The sequence below is a fragment of the Falco punctatus genome (genome assembly GCF_963210335.1).
Source record: "Falco punctatus genome assembly, chromosome: 2".
NCBI lineage: Eukaryota > Metazoa > Chordata > Aves > Falconiformes > Falconidae > Falco > Falco punctatus.
Genome location: NC_137581.1, coordinates 86,495,258 through 86,518,931, shown reverse-complemented (window position 1 = coordinate 86,518,931; position 23,674 = coordinate 86,495,258). Strand labels below are relative to the sequence as shown.

General features: G+C 38.9%; 1 protein-coding gene across 6 annotated transcripts in view; it reads left to right on the top strand.

Annotated features, from left to right (window-relative positions):
* The first annotated feature begins 8,321 nt into the window (after positions 1-8,321).
* Positions 8,322-23,674, top strand: part of GK (glycerol kinase) — a 36,918-nt gene continuing 21,565 nt past the window's right edge. For 2 of the 6 annotated variants that reach the window (XR_013926395.1, XM_080377626.1), the window contains exons 1-9: positions 8,322-8,674; positions 16,694-16,767; positions 17,426-17,532; positions 18,096-18,173; positions 19,151-19,230; positions 20,247-20,384; positions 20,873-20,982; positions 21,579-21,645; positions 22,744-22,761. Coding sequence is in view for 5 of the 6 variants with exons in the window: in XM_080377626.1 (XP_080233752.1) it covers positions 8,597-8,674; positions 16,694-16,767; positions 17,426-17,532; positions 18,096-18,173; positions 19,151-19,230; positions 20,247-20,384; positions 20,873-20,982; positions 21,579-21,645; positions 22,744-22,761 (750 nt within the window). In the remaining variant the exon portion in view is untranslated. The remainder of the gene's footprint in view (positions 8,675-16,693; positions 16,768-17,425; positions 17,533-18,095; positions 18,174-19,150; positions 19,231-20,246; positions 20,385-20,872; positions 20,983-21,578; positions 21,646-22,743; positions 22,762-23,674) is intronic. The other 4 variants (XM_080377629.1, XM_080377628.1, XM_080377630.1 and 1 more) reach the window with 3 other exon arrangements.

Below are 23,674 nucleotides of genomic sequence, written 5' to 3'. Positions count from 1 at the left end.
TTCTACATCTGCAATAAGTAGATGAATTCTACCACTTGCTACACTGGTGTTCATCATCTGAATGTCTAGCCTTATGATTTTATCTATGCCTCTATTATCTTTTGTCCTAATAGTCTCAATAAGGAGTATATACAAAAAATCACTCTTTTGTAGTCATTAGAATGTTAATAAATTGCATAGAAGAATCAATGCAGCTTCTAGAAGTTAATGTACTCACAAGAATGACTCACAAACAAGGCAGCTGGAGCAGTTTCCACTCTAGCTCTCAACTCTGCCCCTAAGGAGCCTTGCTCCTGCAGAAGAATGTTGTAACCTGGAGAGAACAAAATGCCTATGAGTAAGCTGTTCTGCTAATGGACCAAGAGCATTGCTGGAATTAGAAGTTAATAACAAGTAGCTTCAATATGAATATATAAATACATTCTGTTAGTGAACCACTGCTGGGTAGACTGAAATTTCAAAGGCCATGGAATATGAAGGAATAGCATGAATACAGTGTGCTGCAGTTATCAGGAACCTACCTTGGGAAAAATGAGCAGGAAACTATGTTTTGAGGTATATTGAAGAAAAATAGGAACCTGCTGTTGGAAAACCATTTAGCTAGTATATAAGATTCACATAATTTGACAACATACAGAACTGTATAATAACCTGTTGAAATATCCATAACTGATAGCATAGGTGGAGCCATCTTTACATTGCATATATAAGCCTGTAACAATACCTCCTGTTGCACAAGCATCTGTGCTTCAGAATCCAGTATGCAAATCTGACTATTCTGGTTGCCTGCAATGCTAAGTATGTAAATGTCACTTTATGGTCACTCCAGGGAAAGACACCCCTTTTGTCTCTGGTCTAGCATCCTGCCCTTCAGGTCTGGCTGTAATCCAGCTGGCTCTGACAGAAGCAGGTAATAACACTAGCATTACCCTGGGTTTCCTGGACTGCGGCAGCTGGTTCCTGTGCTGGGTCAGGACTGTGTGGTGAGCAGTCTTGCTTCCAGGAGAGAAGCAAGAACAGCAGGACTGGTCGCAGTTTCAGATAAATTATTTTCGTCTTTTTGTGTGTCATGCTCTTCACCGTTGCATCAGGAAAGCACATTCTTTAGATTAGCTGTCCAAAGTAATGCCTAAGATATGTAGTAGTCTCAGCAGATGTTCAGAAAGCATGCTATAAATTATCAAAATGTCAGAATCAGTCTTTGAAGATGAATCCACATATCTGCTTTCTCTTTGGGTGACCAGGCTTTTTGCCCTAATGATATCTACTAGATATGTTTCAACTTTCTCACACACTCCTCTGGATACTCTACATTTTTTGCCTCAAATCTCAGTTATTCTCTGCTATTGAAGAGCACTTTTCTCTTGGGAAGCTTCATTAACAGCTTCAGTGATAGCTTGGTTAGATTATTCTGTATTTTTCTTGTAGTTTATTTTAGTTCATTCCAGCTGAGAGTTTCTTTTCTTCCTAGAGCTGGCTTGTTGTTTTTCCCCTGTAAGTGTAGCTTTGGGGTTCTGCTTTGACAATCCCAGAAATACATGAAATACATGCAATATCTTCCAAATTCATTTCAAGTCCAGTTCAATTCTCAATTCAAACACAGCAAGGTATCTTTTATGAAGTTCAAAAAGGTTGGTGCTCATTTTGGTGTCCCCAGTGAGCTGCATTCACCAGCTTGCATAGCAAACGAGTTTTCTGACTCAGGAAGAAACTTGTGCATTGTATGTGTCTGTCTCTGTTCCTCTGCCCCTAGAACACTCCAAAACAGAGAGCTCCTGCTGGTGCATGCCATCACATCACTGTCAGACCTTGGCATCCTTTCGTACCCTGCTCCCCGGAAGCACTGGTCAAACTAAGACCTACTCATCTGACATCTCCTTCCACAACTTCTCCCAGCCCTTGACTGTTGACTGAAGATGTCTAAGGAACTCTGTTTTCCTAATATCCAGTTGCCAATTCAGGAGTTTCTAGGCTAGGCTTCAAAGCCCTTCATCACTAACGGCAAGGCCTTGAAGAAGTAAAAAAAGAAAAGAAGGTCCAAGTACTTGGCTTGATTCATCCCCCAGAACCGTTTACAGCTCCTGACACATCAGCAGTACTGATGAAAGAAAAAGAATACAAAAAAAATAAAGAAAATAATAAAAAAAGAAGAAAATCTTTTAGGCTTTCTGTAGGACACAGTCTCCAGGAATCCTTGGGAATCACACTTGAAACTTTACAACTCTCAGTTCAGCCTTTTAGGAAAATACTGATAGTGGTCCCTTCAGAAAGGAAAGCCTATGGGGCAGGGCTACTTCTGACATCAAGTCAAGAACTTACATTCAGAATTATACATGTACCAACTGTTTTCTCTTCCCTTCTGTCCTGTCATCATGTACTTCTGAGAAAAGACAGGATTAATCTGCTCTACGCCCTCCAACTAGGTAGCTATAGGAAGTAGTAAGATATCCCCTAGGCCTTCTCTTCTTATGGCTGAACAAACATGGTGCTCTCAGGCACTCTTTGTACATTATCTCCCAGTCCCCAAGAACTCCAGCCTCTGGTGACTAACCTAATTTTGCCTTAGGGTATGTCCAGAGCATAAAGACTCGCCAGAAGACCCCTATATAGCTGAGCTTTCCCATCAGTTTTATGAGAGATACACCAGTTTTGTGATGTAAAATTGAAAACAGCGATGTATTAAAGTTTTTCTAAAAAACAGACAGTATACTTAGTTTTCATGACAGTAGCATAGCCATTAATATCTCCAGAATTTCCCAACAGACAGCTAACATTTGAGGATATGGAGGCTGAAGGTCTGTGAGCAGCTGAGGCAACATAAGAGGTTGCAGTTGCTGAATATTTCATGCTGTTCCTAGTCCCCTCCACATCATCTCCTACTTATTCTTAACCTTTCCCATGCTCCTAGTAGTGGAAAGCTCTTCTGCACCAGCTCTGGCACTCATTACGTAAGTGAGTCAATTCAGCTTCTTGGCAGAAAACAATCTGCTTTTATTTTGTCTGGGTATGTTTTCTGCCATATTAATGAGCTCAGACAACTCGAAGAAAGAATCCAACAAAAACCAGACTCATTGCACAATATTCAGAAACTGTCCACAGCCGCGATCAGGATGGTAGTGGTAAAAACATCATCTTTTAGGACTGTGTGTGGCTAGATCAACTTACCCTGTGTAATCCTGCCTCTGCTGGTTATTATTAGATCATTCAGTCCTGTTGTCTGTAAAGTCAATAGGAATGCAGTTACTGATTCCTGAGAAAGGCAGTGGCTAAGGAATGCAGCACCTTTGGACCTGAGAGAAAGCTGTCATTAACCTCTGCTCTGCTAAGGACTTGCTGCGTGACCACTGGCCAGTAATTCAGCTGCTCTGAGCCCTTCCACATGTCTGTAAAAAAATGCAAGAAGCTTTACACCTCCACAAGAGGTTTTATAGAGGTAATACATCAAAAGCATTTGAAATTCATAGACAAAGAAATTTATGGATCCTGGGGCCATCTAATTACTTAGAGTAAACAACCAGACCACTATATATTAATCAGTTCTAAATTCTCAGTGATCTTTCTGAGGATATTGCACAGCAATTCAGCATGCAATAACCAAACTCAAACAGAAAACCAGAAGTATGGGATATATTTTTTTAAGTATACTGCATGTGTATTCTCCTTAATGTAATTAAATATATCTCTTCAAAATGAACATAAATTTGATGGTATGTTTTAACAAACACCATCTTCCTGTAGTCTCTGTGGATATATGGAACATCTCACTTAAAAGTATTTTTTTCTGCTTTGCTTTCATTCTTCTGCATGATGTAAGAGCTCAGGTTAGGGCAGGATTAATACAATTTGTTTAAATCCAATGTAATGACAGTCTCAAGGCTCTCATACAATTCCACTGCTGTTTCTGTTTTTAGTATATTCACCACATATGGAAACCAGAGCCTGGACTGTGTATCACTAGATTTTCAACCCTGAGCTAAGATTTAGAGATAAAAGTGTCAAATATCAGTATTTAGAGCAATTCAGCTTTTTTCTAATCCTACTATCATACATAGAAATTTCACTTAAACTTTTTTGAAATATCCACTCTCCAGTTCAAAAAAAGATGCATGTGAAAAGATGTCCCGTATGAGCAGTATTTGCCTTGCCTCTTTTAACTTGTAAGCTAATGTAAAAGACAGAATGAGCCTATGAGAATTTGCCCTATCATTTTTTTTATGGAGCACGAACAAGACTAACTTATTTGATAAAATAAGGGGTTTTTTTTTAAAAAAAAAGCTAGCATAATACAGCTACTATGAAACCAGTTGAAAACTAACTCAGATTTAATGCCTTTCTTCAGTGTGGTGTACATTTTCCTTCAGGAGTAAATTTTGCAGTAAGTTGCCATATTTTTGTATGGAAGCTAGAAGAACAAGTATTTCAAGAGTTAAGGATTTTGAAGCACAGAGTATCTACTATGCCACTGACAAATATTTATATCTCTCTAAATTATTCAATTCCTGAGAATGCTTACTTTTGTCTATATAAAATTATTGGGTTTTTTTCCCCAATTTCCCCATTTTTATTTGAATAATACTGTGCGTGTAAAGATTTATTGACTTAATAACTGCTTTTCAAAGTACTTAGTATTAGTTGTCTTTAAAATGTCAATTATTTCACCTAAGTTTTATTTTTGTCTACGAGAAAGACAGCAACTGAATGATTGCTCAGGGTTTGAACAGTGTGAGAGTGAATCTAAATATAAAATGTCATTCAGGGAAGACTATTGTCTAATATCAGGTCAGAAGTAAAACACATCCTGCTAGACATTTATTGCATCACCACAGTCATAGCTTCACAATAAAATTGTTCTTGCCAAATGGTGACAGAGTACTGCATGTGGACACTTTCCAAAACAAACCTAGGAGACAGAACATAGAATTGCTTGTTCTAACCTCCTTCATCTGGATCTATGGAAAGGTTCCCTGCGTACGAGTGCTGCAGACAATCTACATACATGTAAGGGCATTGGCAGCCAAGGTCATGATCTGTTTGTGTTTGCTCCCTGAGCCAGTGAGAGAGACTGATTTTATCCACGTGCGCAGGCATATGCGCTCTCACACATACCACTCATCTTCCCAGTAGGCAAAAGGGTATAGGTGACAGTGTGACTCGTTATCCTGGCACACTGTACACTTTATACCTACACCCATTCCACGCTAGCTCAAAATATTTAACTTCAGCTCTTCCTGGAGAAACACAAAGATCAGACATCAGTAAGGAAGAGCAGGATTCAACTGCTGAGCCTTCTGTCACTAAGAGGCAGAAGGGAAAGACATGTGGACCTCTGGCATTTACTTTTTAGTTCACACTGTATCACATGCTTGGAGTAGCCTGACACAGTCACATTTTGTCCTTAACTTGAGGTCAATAAAAAAGAATCAGCCAGAAACAGGAGAATGCGATTAGGAACATCCCTCCATTCTGCTGGGAAAAAAAACCCAAACCAAACCAAAACCGAAAAAAAACAACCCAGGAGTAAACAACTGGGTTTACTTACTATTGAAAACAGGTTTTATGAACCAAATTATGTTGGCATTGAAAAATGCATTGCAAATATTTATGAGCATAATTGAATGTGTTTCAAATGTGTTCACTACTTTAAAATATAATTGAAAAAAACAGTGGGGCTATATTCGGAGGTGGAAAAAAACTTTCATTTGAGTTCAGTCTGCAAAACAAGGGGTCAAAAGCTCCATATGAAACCAGAACACCATTTCCAGGAATCCAAATTGCACAGGTATTTGAAAACAAGTGCCATCTTCATAACGGTAATATTTTGGGGAAGCAAATTCAACTTTTTGGTAAATAAGTTCTCCGCTATCAATGTAAGTCTCCATTATATCTGCCGGGCTTGAGATTGTTATAGTAAGTATATCTAACTTCCAAAAACTTTTCCTCTATCATGAATAATATATACAAGGCTCCCAACCAGCACTTGCTACATGTGAGCTTGATTTTTATACACACCACCCCACCACCCCACCACCCCCTTAAATATGTTCTTCAGTAGGGGAATGGAATACCTAACACCATAAGCTGCATAGTGCAGACATGCCTCAGTGAGGTCTGAGTCAGAAGCAGAAGAAATTAGTCCACACAGATATCCATGCTCCTTCCTTTAAAGGAAGCTAATACCTTTAAAACTATCTCAGCAAAGTGCAGGCTCACACCATCTTACTGTAAGGGCACGGCCACAGCTCCACCCTTCCTTCCCCTGCCGGCAGCTTCCTTGGGACGGTGCCCACTATCTGTACTAATAACTCTGCAAATAGTAACACTCATGTATTGCATAATAAATACCACAGGAAAAAAAAAATGTTCACTTCAAACACTGGATAGAAATGTAAAAGAAGAGAGAGTACGCTGAATGAGCTAGGAAGAATGAGGTATTCTCCCTGATTCTGTATTTTCTACTTCAGATAAAATTCTTCCCCCTTCTGTCTGTTGTGCTTGCCTATCTGTTGCACATTAAAGAACGGCATAGGTTGTCATTGCCACCCCTCCTGTTCCCAGCCTATGAAAATACACAGGCACTGCTAAAGAATACCCAAGAAAATGATAGATCTCCCAGTCCTAGAAAATTTCTGTAACTCAGTGATATTTATAAATTTCACATAGGTGCAGCAACATTTCATGTTTTACCTAAATATCAGTCACGATATTCCTTCCTCCCTTTTTAGATTGTGAGAGACCTCAACATTTGCTGAAAATAGTCATGTTTTATCTTGAGTTAAAATACATTCAAAACACCATATGGCAGTTTTAAAAAGAAACAAAAGAAATAACACAAGCCCCACACTTTTCCTAGCAATTATACTAATGAATTCAGACTTAACTAAGATCCCATAAGATTAATTCCTTGAATCTACATGGAGATGCTGTAGTCTTACATAAGCTTTTCAAGCCAACTGGGGTTGTTGCCCATGGCTTTGGAGTAGAAGCTGCCTGCAGCATATGCCCTGACAACTGAAGGAAGTAGAGGGGGGTGGTCTCTGGCAAAGCCAGGAGAGATTGTTGTGACCTTCTAGTATGACCTGCTGTGGATCCTTCTCTGGGTTGCAGGACATCCCTGAGAAAATGGATCTCTGTAGTACAGTTTAAGTTCTAAGAAAAAATAGCACACTTAGTTCTAAAATTTTAGAATAATAGAGAATCCTTCATAATATGTGTAAGTGGTTCCAGTGTTTCATTACTCTCACACATATTTTCAAAATATGGATCTTTTTACTAAACTGTATTTGTTTAATTTCAGATTTTGTAATTATGGGCTGCAACTCCATCACTTGCTATCTGTGACACAGTAGCAGATAGTGCTGTTCACATCCCAACCAAGGCTCCTACATGCTAGCTGAAGTACTAACCAAAAAAAGTATGTCAGAAGTGCTGTGCAAGATGTCAGGCAAGTCATTACCAAGCGGCAGTAATCATATTTTGCTTATCAGGAAGCAATGCTGACAAAATACCATGAGTTTGGACAACTACCGCTAATGGGGAGTTACAACAAAGACAAATGTATTTAGTGGCGTCTGTGGGGGTTGACTTGCTGGCAATGTGTGTCACTGGGTAACTTCTCATGTGCTTCAGTCAGCATTATTAGCTTTTGCAATTCTATCGTTGGTCTTGCAACACCAGCAGTTTTTCTTGAAGCACTAGTTACCAGGACACTGTAAGGAAAATCCCAATTTTAAATTTAATGAGTATTTCTGCTTGACACGGGGTAAAGCGTTGAGAGCTGCAACAAGCCTCTTTTGGGGCCGCTAACATTTTTCAGCCAATATCATAGCTATAGTGACTCAGTTTTGAACGCCTTATCGCCAATATTCGCTCTGAACAAAAAAGTCTCCAGAGGACATCTCGGCTTGGCGCCTTCCGAGCGCGCACCCTCCGCGGCTGGATCCCGCCTCGCCGCCGGCCGCACCGGGAAAGCCGGCCGGGCCCTCGAGGGGTTTCTTTCCGCTCTCCTCGATTACAAGCGAAACAGGTTTCGCTCCGGGGAACGCCGCCGCAGGACACAGATGACCCCAGACTGGTGCCCCGGGATCTCGTCCAGCAGACTCCCTCCGGTGTCCCGCACAGCCCTCCGAAGACCCTCGCCCCAAAGCGACACGGACCTTCCCCGGGAAACACCTCAAGTTTCCCGCGCCCCCCCTCAGGACTACAGCTTCCCTCATGCCAGCAGCTCTCGGGCGGGCGGGGGCGGGGGCGGGGGCCGGGGCGGGGCGGGGCGGGGCGGGGGAGTGCTGTGCACTACCCACCACGTGACCCCCCCCCGCCGCGCCCCCGCCGCTGGCCCACTTCCTGCGCCTCCCAGCCCCGCCCCCTCCCCTCCGCCCCGCCGCGCCCCGAGCGCTGGTTGGCTGCGGGCTGACAATGCGCGCGGCAGCGCCCCCCGCCCCGCCTGCCCCGCCTGCCCCGCCCCCCCGCCGGCTTCACCCGGCAGCCACGCGCCGCTGGCCGCGAGCGGCCGGGGCAGTGTCAGCGCGGCCGTTAGCCGCTCGCTGAGGGATCGCTGCGGGATCGCTGAGGGGACCCGGCGGGCGGCTAAGCGGGGCTCATGGCCGCGTCGGACCGAATGGTGCTGGGGCCGCTGGTGGGCTCCATCGATCAGGGCACCAGCTCCACTCGCTTCCTGGTGAGCACATCGTGGGGCTTGGGGTGGCCTCTGGCGCTGCGGCGCGCAGGGACGGGCGGCGGCCCCGCGGCCTGAGGGAGCCGCTGCGCCCGCTCCTTCCCTCTCCTGCATCCTCGCGGGGTCCCTCTGGCCTCTGCTGTGCCCTTGGGGAAGGGCAGGGGGGCGGGCCGCGCAGGGCCGTGCTACCGCTGCCCCGGCTGCTGCCTTGGGCCGGCATCCCTCAGCCCCGCGGCGGGCCGGGGCTGCCGCGCCGCCCGGAGAGGCGGGTGCTGGTGGGTACTGGGGTGGCGAGGCCGCCGGCCGGCGGTGTCCCCCCAGCGATCAGACCCCCGTCGCCTTCCCGCCGCGCTGGGGGGCGAGCAGCGCTGCCCGGCCCGCGCAGAACGAAGGGGAGCGGGCCCGGCGGCAGGACCGGCAGTGCCCGTCCGGCCCCAGAGCAAGCCGGAGGGCAGCTGCTGCTTGAGGGGGCTGCAAAATCCTGCTCCTTCGGGCAGGTGTGTTTTAAATCTGTCGGATATCTCGCCCTGAACCGAATCAAGTGTGCGCAGTGCTCAGGCACGGGAGGGACAGATCCCTGTGAATTCAGCGGCTGTGGTTAGTTAGTGTTCAGACAATGCAATGACTGCTGTGTTTCCCTCTAAAACCTACTTGGGCCTGTTGGAAGGACTGCTGCAGTTCTGGAGGCCACATCCCAAATTGTCAGTGCATCCCGTGCACTTGCACACAACTTCAGGTGACAGGACTAAAGATGGGCTTGTTTAAATGCTAGAGGAAGATTGTTTAAGGATGGGGCAATGACTATGTTAATCATATATATAAGCCTTTTAGTTTAAGGATCTAGTTATTTCCATATTATGCAGCAGACAGTAACTAGTGTTGTTATTATATATGAAACTTACTATGTAAACTTCCTGCTTGCAAATCTCTCCAAATGTCCAGTCGCCTAGTCAGTAAGTCATGGTAATTTGGTTTAGATCCCAGTGACGCTTTCCATCATGGAAGAGGAATAATGACTAAATACAAAAAATGTCAAATATACAGTGTTGAACTGGGAAGAGAAATGTTTTGGCTTTTTTTTTTCTTTTTTCCCGTTTTTCTTTTTTCCCTTTTTTCTTTTTTCCCTTTTTTCTTTTCCCGTTTTTCTTTTCCCTTTTTTCCTTTTTTCTTTTTTCCCTTTTTCCCTTTTTTCTTTCTCCTTTTTCCTTTTTTCTTTCTCCTTTTTTTCTTTTCCCTTTTCCTTTGCTTTCCTTTTTTTTTTAATGCATCCCCCATGTGGAATGTTCTTTCATGAAGCAGGAGACTAGAATATCTTCTTGACATGTGTTACCATTATTACTCAATATCACGACCTTCATGGGATTGTCAAATGACAAAACCCAGATCTGGGGGTGGAGAGAAACTTCAAACTGACAAATGACACCACCAGACTATCTTGAATGCCAGTCAGGAGTCCATTTCAGAAAAGCATTTGGAGAAGTTCCCTGTAACACCTGAAGATTAATTCTGTCTGCTTTATGTGTATACCAAGTTACCTTTTTTCTTAGCCTAAAAGGATAAGACTAGTAGAACTAAAAGAGACACTGAAGGATTTAAATTTATATTCAAGCTCTTTTTACAGGTATTTTTACAAGTTCTTCTGACAAGGAATTTCTTATACCAGATGCATTCATCAATGGCTTGTATACAGTCAGGGTTTTTTTCTGTCTACATGAGATATGTTTCCTCTGAGGATTCAGGTGCTTACACAAATAAATAAGAGGCCATAATTCTTTCCTTATTTTTTTTTAAAAAGTATATTATGTCTGTCATTCTTCAGTTCTTCTTGTATCCATCTCATTTTCTCTTAATTAATTTCAAAATACAGTGCTGGCCAACACTTGGCAGTTGATCAAACTAGTATGATAATAAAGTTATGTGGATTTGAGAAAAAAAGATACATCACTGAACTGAATCAGAACATGGGGTGGGGGGAGGAAAAGGGCAAAGTGTGTAGGAATCTACTACAAGTTGCATCAGTTACACAGATAATAGCACATATATCTGGAGAATTCTGTGCTGGAAAGAGATTGCTACAGTTAGAAGGGAGATTTTTGCTTTGAATTATTTTAAGCCAAAATGTGATGTGGTGTTCTTTTTGCCTGAGTTGTTTCCCTGTCTTACTATCTCTCCGTCTTTTACTGTCTTAGTTGTTTTGCATACCTTTCTCATTGATCTCTCTACATTTTTTTTCTTTAGGGCTTCCAACAATTTTAATCTTCACCAAGTCACCAGTCAGAATCAAAGTGTTGGTTACTTTGCACATGTCTGTTCAGTAGTACAGTGCAACCGTTACCTAGTTTTTTAAGATCGAAGACTTAAAATTTTGACTGGGTTAAAGATGTCTGGGTGAAAAACTGGCTTCTCCTTTGCAGCCAAAGCGTGGTGTCGACAGTTCAGTCTAAATTTACAGTTGCAGGTGGCCAATTTACAAGTGGTGTTCCACTTGTAAAAGGGCTGATATACTATAGTATTTTCATCAGCCACCTGGGGGATGGGTTGGAATGCCCTTTGAAGTTTACAGGTGACTATAGACCAGAAGAAGCAGTTGACTGGAATTCCAGTTGGAGAAGGGGCCTGGCAGAAGCTTCATGAAGTTCAACAAGGTTTGGCGCTTGGGACAGAATGCTAAGAAGCAGCTTGTTGAAAAAGGACCCAGATGCCTGCTGGACAGCAAGTTTAATATAAGTGAGCAGCACGTCCTTGTGGTGAAGATTAACCACATGAAGAAAAGTACAGACTGCAGATCAACAAAAGTGATTATTGCCATCTGCATGGCACGTAAGAGGCAGCATCTGGAACGCTGTGGCTGGTTTTGGCCTCCCCAGAGGAAGAGAGAATCGGAAGAACTGGGGTTTGTCCAACAAACGGTCACTAACATGATCACTGTGCTGTAGCACAAGGCACACGAGGAGAACTTGGGAGATCAGGGGTTGTTTCTTCATAGGGGAGTCTAAGGCAGTGTCTTCAGCTGTCTAACCACAGTCTGTAGAGAATACAGAGCCAACCTTTTCTCAGACATGCACAGAAAAAGGCAACATGCAGTGAACAGAAGTTGCAGCAAGTGAAGTTTCAAACAGATGTAAAGAAAAAAAATTTGACTTATGAGGGGCTCCGGATCAGGGATGCAGAAAGCCTGTGGAATTTCCATCCTTGCAGATACTCAACACCTGGATGAGAAAAGGCCTTGACCAAACTGGTCTAACTTTAAATTTAAGCTTACCTGAGCAGTGAGTTGGTCTAGACAACCTCCAGAGATTCCTTTTAGAAATAATTATGCTGTATATAGACACAAGTTTTGAGAGATTCTCTTGCTTACATGAATGAGACTGTACGAACACAGATAGATGATAAAGAAGCACCAGAATGTAGGTACATTTCTATTACTGTCACTCCTTATTTATCCTTGCCTCTCACACACAATACACATACAGTTTTAGCTTGTGCTGTGGTTTTACCCTCTGGGAACCTTAATTTGGATCTTTGCTAAGCTACTTGCTTTTGCAAAATAAGCTGTAATTATTCTTGAGATCTCAGCTTTCCTGTAAAGTTAGGTTGAACCTGGGTAACAGATTCAGAGTTACCAGGGAGAGTGCAGTGCTTTCAGTACCAGTCCAATTGCCTAAGGCTCATTTTCTGTAAGATATCAAGCAGGAAAATAAATTGAGTAGGCTAAACAAGTGTACCCACGTGAATAAATTCTGGTCTAGATATTTGGCCAAATATTTTCATCAAATACGTGCTTCTCTTGTGTTTGATTTTATTTTTTTCAAGAATCCTATCATAAAAATCAACTGTAACTTCTTTTGCTAAAAGTCTTGGGATCAGAAGCTAATGGCTGGCTGAGCCACTGCCTGATCTCTTGAAAGCTATTTGCGGGGTGAAGTCTTTCTGGCATTCTATCCAGGAACAGCAAGAATCGAAAGTACACATACAGTGTATGTACAGAACTTCAGGTCCTAGGTTTGTCAGTCAGCCACAGACAATTTTTTTTCCACCGGAGTGGAGTGTTTCTTCCTTCATTTCCCGAAGAAGCATCCCAATAAAGCTATATCACACTGTAAGCATTCTTTTCAGGAAACAAAACCTGGTTTTAGATAAGGAAAAACTTGGTGTACCCATTGAGCTTACCCTTCAGTGGGGAATCTATTTCACTCTTCCACTGAGGTAACATGACCTTTTGGGAAAAAGCAAAACTTGATTGTATAGTTAACAAGAAGGGTTGAAAATATTTCAAATACTTCAGTTTTTCCCTAAGTCTTGGTTTTTATCACTTAAAATGTATTGCAATTTTACTTTTTATTCCCATAATCATAAGCGCCTCCTTGAGGGGGGGAGGGAGGTGTGTTCATTAGGAGCCTTCCAAGCAAGATAATTTCTAGGAGACTTGTTAAACTGTACGTACGTACACAAATTCTGATTGCCTGATAATTCCAGTTAAATGCTAAAGGTGGAGTTACGTTTGTCTGTCATCCTTCCCCCAGCTGGGTTGATTTCAGTGCATTTTCAGAACTCCAGCTCTGAGCTTGCTTGCCTGCAAAGCTGTAACATTTCTAGCTTCACAGGAGCTCATGAAAGTATAGCATAAACTAACAGAAGTAGCATTTCTGCAGGCAGTTACCTGGCAAAGCATGGAAAGTTACTTCTAAAATCTGTCTTCATTATTGTAATTTCAGCTGTGCAGCTTCTTGCATCACTTCCCTGAGCCTCATGTTTCTGTTTGTCTTAATTCTTTTCATTCTTTGAAAATTGTTACAGCTGATTGATCTGAATTCTTTTCCACTAAGGTGATAAAGACTTGGTGTAATACCATGCAACTGTTTGCACCCCTTCATATGATGTCATGTGTTACACTAGAGACCCTATAAAGAGCTCAAATTCAGTGATCAGCCCAGTGCTTGTGTGCTTGCTTACAGACAGCATAGCTAAGTAGGTCTTTCTTCTCTCCTTCACTCTTGAGATTCAATGCTCAAGCTCTAATTCTTTGTATGATAATTTGTTGGGAGTGGAAGGAGGGTGTTTTTTATTTATTTTCTTTACTCTGTCACCCAAGAATTCAGTACATATCTGGTGGTTTTCAGTCTTTGCGGATAGCTCTGCATGTCCGAATAACCTAGGCAATTATTTTGTGAGTACTGCTCATAAAATGAGGGCAAAACTGACTTTGACTTCCATCCCCCCTACAAAAAGTGAGAGATCAGTACCATAAACTGGAACCAATTCTTAATGGATATGAAAGGAAAGAAAGCACTGACAGAAATACACCTCAAACTTGTTTCAACAGGAATGTATTGACCTTACCTGAATTACTCATTGTCACCTCTTTCTCTCTCTTACCACTGTCAGAGAGAAACAATTGTTCAGGGGTTTTTTTTTTTGGCATCAGGGCTATGGTTGGTTTGTTGTCGGTTGTTTGTTTTTTTTTTAGAAGGGGGGCAGGCAGGGGACGGGGAGTTGGGCAGGGAAGGAGGGCAGGTTGCATTCTATTTATTCCCTACTTTGTTTATCGTCTTCTAGGTTTAATTGTAATGACTCATTTATGTTTGGCATTCTTTTGTGTATCAGAATTCTGTTTATCAGTGTAGAACATGGTATTGTTCCCAGTGAAAGGTTTTAATCCCTTGCTTTGAGGTACAGGGAATGTCTGATGCTTTTGTTGAGGATGTCAGAAGCTTGCAGTTTTGTTCCTGATGGATTAGGAAAGCATGTTTACCTAGTTCTTCTCGATGGGCATGAAAAAAATTATGCATTTATAGTGTTATTGCTTCAGTTGATAATTTATTGCTGTTTGAGCAGCTTGCTTAGAAGGAAGCAAAACACTTTGCTGTGCTAGAGCTTCACCGGGTTTTTTTATTTTATTCTATTTTTATATTTATATATGTAAATACATATATTTATTTTTATTTTAGAGCAGGCCACACACTCCAGGTTCAATGAATGACCTTGTCTAATTGAATCTGTATTTATTTCCTGCTAACAGTAGGAATCTTTATGTACTGCCTTCTGTTTCAAGGAATACTGAATGATTAGTGGTGAATGATTACCAAACGATATTTGACATTGCTAGTAGAGCAGATACATACAGGTTCAATAAAAAGTCTTTTGCTATCTTTATTATAAAAACTTAGTAAATGTTACTATGCTTTAGGCAGAGAAGCAGTTTCAAGTAAAAAATTTTTCTGCATACATGCAAAACCTTATCTCTCCTACTAACTATGTTGCACAGTGTTTTAAGACCTGTATCCCATTATACTAATTCCTTCCAAACACCTAAGTACTGACAGAGCTTACCCTTTTGTTAGGATATCTTCGTGTCAAGCCTGAGGTGTAGATTAAATTTGTACAAGTAAATATGGTAAAAAGAATAGTGGTGCTTTTTCTATCTAATCTTTCCAACTGACAACAGAAAAGGACAAACTAGTACCTTTTAAAAACTTGTCTTTTTGGCAGTGGAGGGGAAAAAGTAAGTTTTTAGTATTTTCCAGAGAGGTTGTAGTCTTTCCATCCTTGGAGGTTTTCAATACCTGCCTAGAAAAAATCCTTGAGCAACCTGGTCTAATCTCACAGCTGACCCTGCTTTGAGCAGGAGGTTGTACTAGAGATCTCTCAAGGTCCCTTTCAGCCTGAATTATTCTATGATTCTAATATATATATAGAATGTTTCTAGTCATCAAAGTTTCACTCTAAAGATAACACTTCAAAGTTTCAAAGAAACTGGAGAATTGGAACTTTCATGTGCACTTTGTCAGAATTGTTCTAATAGTTTCAGAGTAAACTGTACTATCTAAATGAAATCAAGAGTTTATGGATTAAAAGCTTTAAGAGAAAGTCTTAGAATTTGTGGAATGAGAGGAGAGCATTACCAAGGAAGTCTAGAAAAACTTCAGTTATATCCCACAGAGTGGATGGGTATAACTGAGTTTTGTACCTTAGCGCGAGTGGTTTCTAAAGCCAACCCTCCTCTGCTTGCCATAAAAAAGACAGGATGGTGTGCCACTGGCATGTTTTGCAGTTCACCTGAAGCTGCTGTTAGATTTTACTTTCTAGGTCCCTGAGTGTTCTTCAAAAGATTCTGCATGATGCTAGTGAGCAAGAGCTGTTCTCACAGGAACTTCATCATTGCCCAGTCAGTTATGCTGGTTTACTCATGGTACAGTGAAGTTGGATGTTTTATTGGGTGTCATCTTAGCTTGGCCACAGTAGATTACTTTTGGAAACAGGCCACTGATGGTTAATTAAGACTGTTGTGTATTCTAGCTGAGCTTTTACTGCAAGACAGAGCCTCTAACTTGTGATGCCTTAAGAACAGCCATTAGTATAGTCCTCAGGATTCTCTGCTGTTTTTTATTGCAATGTATTCAAATCTAAGTCGCTTCTGCATTTTCTTCTTTTCTAATGTATTGTGTTGCTGCACTGACATTCTTTTATTGTCAGATAGTTCACAAGCTCTGTATTTGTAGTTTGTTTTGAAATAAACTGGATTCTGCCTAGGTGCTTTTTCTTTCTTCAGTTTGGTCCCTTTTGTCATTTTGAATCTACATGTGATTGCCTGTCTCTTAAAATCACTCTTCCTAAATGTGAGCTAACCCAAGAAAAGGCATAGTTCTGGCATTGGAGTATCAGTGCAGAAACTAAAGAAATATTATTATAACTAGCAGTGGGTGTTTTACTGGGAGGTGTGTTCTAAAATACATCATCAGTTTAATTTCCACAACCTCTACAAGAAAAAAATATGGTTCTTTCCCAATCCATCAAGAAAAAACAGCAGTTATAATGGACAGCAAAGCTTACTAAAATATTCTTTGCTTACCTTAATTACAAAAATCGTCTATCTGAACCCAGGTTATATGCATATTTGGTTTTATAATAGACAATTACTATCAATTATCACAGCACTGTATTTATTCAAAAGAATAAATGTTCATTTATTGTTGTTTAAACTTCTGTGTTCATAGGAAATCCTGTCATGTAATTTATTTGCAGGTTTTTAATGCAAAAACAGCAGAGCTCTTGAGTCACCATCAAGTTGAGATACAGCAGAAATTCCCTAAAGAAGGGTATGAATTTTTGGTGGTTTTTTATTTGTGTACATATTGGTAAAGCTTATGTATATTTATCTATGAATGATCAAAAGTGAAGTTGATTAATAATCATTAAGAACATAGTATCTGCTATAAAAGACTGTAGTCGGAAAAGTGGCTTAAAAAACTCACATTGGGTGTCTGGCATGTGCTCTGATTTAAGTAAACTAAAAATACTTAGAATTTTGCTCTGACCACTCATTAACACATTTAAAATTTAAACTTTAAAGTTTAAATGACACTTAAAGTCTTTTTTAAAGTGGTAAAGCTGGTCATTTTTACATGTTTAATCATAGTCTTCAGTTTAGTCCATAGAAATTGATTAGTTTGTTCTCTGAGGTGGTTTTTTTTTGTTTGTTCTTAACTGACCTGCCATTTGCTGCCAAAGCCCTCTGTATACAATAAAACAAAGCAAAATTCTTTGTTTTCTGCAGATGGTTTTGTTGTGAAAATACAACTTACTCTTTTAAAAGGGTTTGAAGTTCATTGCACAATTTCCAGATATGTAAAACATACTTTGTAGTTAATGTTTGTGTCAAAATGCTTAGCTGTTTTTTCAGACTATAATTTCTATTTTTCCCCCTAAATGTAATTTTTTGTCTTTTTATTAACTGGTGTTTACTTTTTGTTAAAGGTGGGTGGAACAAGATCCAAAGGAAATACTAAAGTCTGTCCATGAATGTGTGGAGAGGACCTGTGAGAAACTGCAACAACTGAACATAGACATCACTAACATAAGAGGTATTCCTTATTTAAGGGTAACTGAGGGCTTTAACATACTCATGGTTGAGCAAGTCAAATTCTCTAGTTTTTAAGTCAATAAATAGAAAGGTGGCAGCATGTGCTGACCTCAGAGAAAAGCTAAATTGGCATTGAGAGCAGTTTGGTTGAAGCAATGTGAAAGCAAATCTTTTGTGTAGATTAGCAATGCAGAATCTACAAAGTAGACTTAATCTAATCTTGCAAAATCACAGAGACAAGTATGAATTAAGAGATTCTGAAATTTAAATTGGGATTTATTGGGAAAAGCTAGTTTCCCTGTCAGTGCTTGTGTTGTCTCAATTTGTAGCAAAAAAAAAATTTAGAGCACCTAAGTTAAGCAGCAAATGTTGAATGATGAGCTTTTAGAAGTAGCATTTCTAAATTGTAACATGAAAAAGTTGGAATCTTTTTATTTCCCATTTACTTTCCTCTTCTCCTTACCTGTTCCTCCCTCCTTTCCACCTTTCCTTTCCCTCCCTCACTCCCCAAAAGGGGAAAACAAACCTTCTGAAAAGGATACTTCTTTCTATTTTGTCCTGAAGCCATTGGAGTCAGCAATCAGAGAGAAACAACAGTGGTTTGGGACAAGACAACTGGAGAACCTCTTTATAATGCTATTGGTAACTACTATGCTTTCTGAATATGTAAAATCATAAAATGAGCATGTTGTAGAAAAATGCTTTCCTAGTTTTCTGTGCAGATCTCATTGTGGCCTTGCCTCTTCACTTCCTTGATTTTTTGATACCTGTGTCATAAGCTCTGTGTTTATATATACCAGTGCAACTAAGAAAAACCTACTCTGTTAAAATTATTGCTTAATAAATCACTTAATGGCTTTTAATAAAAAAAAAAAGTTCCTGAGGGGTTTTGTACATCCCTGACATGTAATGAAGCTTTTACTTGCAGCCCAATCACTTCCTCCTAAATTAAAAAGCCTACTAAATTTTCAGGATGCTTTTGATTTAACTTTAAAGGAAAAGTATTTCCAGTAGGTTTAAATATTGTTTTGGATCTTAATTTTTAACCTAACTTAGTTTTTCAGATCATGTCAGCTGAGAAATGGTAATTGCATAGATTTACTCTTTTAAGTCATGTCAAGTCCCAGATTTAGTTTAGCTTAGTATCACTGAAAAATCAGGACTCTTCTATATTCAAATATATGTTAACAGCTTTATCTTAAGCCTGCTTGTACCTTGATAACTCTGACATAGCACTTCAGTTCAAAGTTTTCATAGGAATAGTAAATAATCAACCTGCTATTTGTTTTAACCTCTTAGTTTAATGACAGTCATCCACTGTAAACAAAGTAGTATTTTGCTTATGCTGTGATCGAGAAAAGTATATATCCTGTTATGTGGAAAATCCTGTTTGATTTTTCATACCATTTGTTCTTCTAAATCAGTTTATCTAACCATTTTTAATTTTTACAACAGTGCATTTAAAATACAAAGGCAATACAATATTCTTTCAGCTACATGAAAAGCTAAAAATAAAGACAGGAATTTACTGACAAGAGTTCTAGTTTTGTAGAAGCAGCTTCTACATGTTACTTTTTGTGTATTAAATTAGTTGATCACTTAATTATTTGTGGTTTTAGTGTGGCTTGACCTTAGAACCCAGTCAACAGTTGAACGGCTTCTTAAAAGAATTCCAGGGAAAAATAAAGCCTTTTTTAAGGTAAGAGATTTTGCAAAGCATTTAAATAGTATCTGAACTTTAATGTTCTGGAGATGCGTGCTTAAAATTCCCCAAAACAAAGTAAGTCAGTTGTAGCTTCTAGTCCCTTCTTACCTTGTCAAATAATAAAAAATTTCCTTAATACTACACACCAATCTGAGGCTGCAAAATGTTTATTTTCCTCAAAATAAGTGGTTAACACTCCTTACTTACCTCACTGGAGAAGTTAAACAAGTAATTGCTAGTGAGACTTAATCATGTGCTACCTATCCAATGAGAGGTAAAGATCACACACAAAAATCAAGAGCAAGTAGAAAAAAAACTACTTGGAAAATAATTCATTGATGTGAATTTTTTTACCCTTTCTCATCTTATGCCTATTCTCATCTTAATATTGAAATTAATTGTAAGCATTCTGAGAATTGGAAAGATAGTTTATAAAGAGCAAATTACTTCTTTTTTTAATATGGGTATATATAACAATTTGGAAAGTAAATGCTTGCAAAAAGGTGTCGTAATTCTTTGATTTTTATTTTCCTTGATTGACTGGATAAATATTATATATTTTATATATTATATATATTTTCTTATAGACAGGAAATGGATGTCAAAAAGCATATAAACTTACTTGATTTTTCAGTTCTAGTGGAATACAAATTCCATCTTTCCTGTGTCATGCTGCTCATTTTCGTTGTTGACCCTTGCTGTCTAGTCCTACAGAGATAACCTAGATAAGACAGGACTTCTGCAAACAGCTATTTCCACATAAATGGTCATTGAACTGCAGTTACATCAGCTTTGATCTTTGTCCATTAATGCACTGGTCGTTTGGTTTTGGTATTTTCAGACTTGTGTATTGTGTGCTTAGTACTTATTTAAATAAGATTGTGTAATTTCTCTGAGTTTTGTGTCTGCGTTTTTTTACTTACTATGACCATTTTTATATGTAACTACAGTATTCATGGAAAAGATACTTTAATAGTGTTTAATTACTTTTTTAAAAATTTATTTTACAGTTTAGGACTGGTCTTCCACTTAGCACTTATTTTAGTGCAGTGAAACTTCGGTGGCTTTTGGATAATGTGGAGGAGATTAAGCAAGCAGTTGATGATGGAAGAGCTATGTTTGGCACTATCGATTCATGGCTTATATGGGTATGTATTTGTGAGTTTATTATCACTCTTTTTAAAATGAATGGCCATATCCTGCAAATTTCTGTGCAAAGTACTGTGTGACACATGATGCCTCCTGATCACACAGTGATGAGAGTACAAGGAACTAAAGAAATTCCATTAAAATTCCTTACAAGATGAACTTTCATTGACCCTGTATCACTGTATTTTTTTTATGCTTATGTGTAGTTTACCATTAATAGGTTGCTGTAAAATTTTGCTCATGCTTTGGAAAAATCTTGGGCTTTAGAAAGGTGTCTTAGCCACCTTCGCAATAAAAGAATCCATGTTGTACCTTTATTTTCTGTTTCATGCCTTTTTCCCACTATTAACAGGTCTTCCTCTTTAGTTGTAGAAATGTCAGAGTTCTCACTCCCAAGCTCAAAACTTTGTGAATTTAGAAAATTTTTTTGTAATTTGTTGAAGTAAACCTGTATCTTTTCTTGGCAAGTAATACTTTTTTTGTTCAGAGTTTGACAGGTGGAAAGAATGGAGGCGTTCACTGTACAGACGTAACCAATGCCAGTAGAACAATGTTGTTCAACATTCATTCCTTGGAATGGGATCCTGAGCTCTGCCAGTAAGCTCAGTTTTTCAGTAATACTGTTATTTAAATGGATTCTATACATTATGTGTGAAGAAAGCATTTAATAGCAAGAATCTTTTACCTAGACTTCGATCAGCAATTACTGTTCTATTTACTGTTACCATTGGTAATTAAGATTCATTGCTCTCCAGATGTCCAAATTACAGCTGTCTAGATTAATTAAAAGTAGCAGATTTGTTCTCTAGCTGGAAGACTGGTTCATGGAAACGGTGATAGTTAATACTTTCTTTATTCCTTAACCAAATTTGTAAGACAATTACAATGACAGTGTCTCTATTTTAAGTTTAAATTTATTAGCAACAATTATTATAAAGATATTGTTGGAAGAGGAATGACTTCCCACGTAGAAGAGTTGGATATGTCTTCAAAATACTCAAATGCTTTACTCCATAATTCAGTGTCATGTACTGTAAAAAGTGGAAGAACACAGTGATGGATTAAACCATAGAAATCAAAAGTTCCTTTTATAGTGTTTTTTTTCTTTATAGCTTAAACTTATTTAAGAAAACAAAAGCGAAATGCTTTCTGATTTAGCACTGACCATATATATTATTTTGTATTGTGTTCAGGTTCTTTGACATTCCTATGGAAATACTCCCAAAAGTACGAAGCTCCTCTGAGATTTATGGCCTGATGGTATGTTTACTTGTGTATGTATGAAGTTAATCTTGTAAAAATGTAACTATACCAATATAGATTTGACAGAATTGCCATAGATTAAGACTAACAGCTTTTTTTAGACCAATATTTTTTTACTTATGTTTAGTATGTCATTATCTACTGTTGTATAATATTATATGAAGTTGAATATTTGTTGTTTTCTCTTTTAAGTGTCAAACACAAAAACAAGATGGGAGAGGTTTTTGATAAGGATAAAAATTTGATTTTTATTACAGTCACTTACTGATTTAGAAACTACCCATCAGAATGCAATGTATAATCAGTAGAAAAAAAGATTGAGACGGCTGTTACTTTTTTTACTTCTTGTACAACTGAAAAGAAGAGATGAAAGTCGCTGTGGAAGTCTTCATGATCTAAGAAGACTGGACAAGATGTGTAATGTCTTATTTCCAAATAACTGAAGGCAAGATCAGTCAGTTTCTGTGAAATGGAAAATCATAAGTGACACCTTAGATTGCCTGCTTTTTGAAAAATACATTTCTCTTGCCCTCTATATTTCCATAACACTCAGTAAAAAAAATATTTTGGAATAATTGTGATGTCTTTTTAATCACACTGCTCCCAGTGCAACTGTGAATATTACTTAGGACTAAATCATTAATTGTTGTCATGAGGCTGAGGTTTCAAGTTTACTTTGATGCAGTACCAACTTTTCTGATACAGTGGCATCTATTTTATTAGCTTCAGAATCAGATAAACTGGATGTTGTAATTTTGCATTCTTTTCCCTCACAGTTTGCTCTGTTTACTAAGAACACACAGGCATTTTGTGATTAAGACAAGTTATGTGATTTTTATTTAAAATGTAGCTTAACTTGCCTGAAATGTAAGTATTTTTGCTGTTCTGTTAATGGAGATGCCACTCATTGTGAAAGTCATTGCTGACTTTCATTAATGTGCTGGTCAGATGAGAGTGAGTTGTATTAAGCTGAATGAGTGAGGTAAATGGAAAAAGAGACTACCTAGCAACTGAAACAGAATAGCTGGTCGCTTTAAATCAACTTCTGTTTCTCTTCCCCTATCCTTTTCTTTTTCTTCGTTTTGCTGGCTGTAGAAAATCTGTCCTAGCCTGGTGAGTAAGAGGCTTCCATTAGGCTGACCACCTGTATCTTATCCATTCTGTTCAGATGCTGTACATTTCCATTGGTTTAAGGATTAGCAAAAGCACACTTTCTAGACTGATAAATTGAGTGGACATTTCCAAATACGAGATACTACAATTAGAATTCATGCCAAAGGTGTTTCTAAAATGTAATCTTGATGTATGTGTTTGCCGTAATTTGCAAGCTGTTGAGTATTTCTTTTTATAGTGAAGTGAAAAAAACCAGCTACTGGCTAGTAAACATTAGCTGTTTCATTTTATAAATGAGAAAATCAGGCCATTCTGTCTACAAATATTCATTCAATTATAGTGAAACACAAAATCCATGCATTTATAAATTGAATTACCTTAAATCCAGTTAATTAAAATGAGTGTTAAAGAAAAAAGTATTCAAATCAGAAATGCATTTGCATGGCTTCACTGAAAATGCATTTTCACAATTGCACAAAGAAACAACTTAAAGAAAGAAGTGTAAATTTCTTACGATACCTGTTGCAACTGAAACACTACATGAGACTTAAAATGCTGTATCTTAAAAATGAGGCACCTGTCTTTGCTTATTGTGTCGTCACTCTCACCTTTTTTCTAGTCACTTCACCGTTTTGCACTTTTGCTTTTCATGCTTTACACTGACTGCACAGATTACACTGAACCTAATATTCTGTGCACTATGATTTAATCAAAATTTACGTTAAGAACTGCTGAGGTGACATAAAGTACACCTGTAAGTTTCCTGCTATTTTTAAGTAGTTTAGGCATAAACTGCTTTAAGCTGAAGTCCAGCGTACACCTCAACGGAACCATGTTGCTTTTGTGATGCTTGTTTTCCTTTGAGCATTATAAGTTTAGCTTCTTTTTCATTGCCTTAAATTGTAGTCATGGA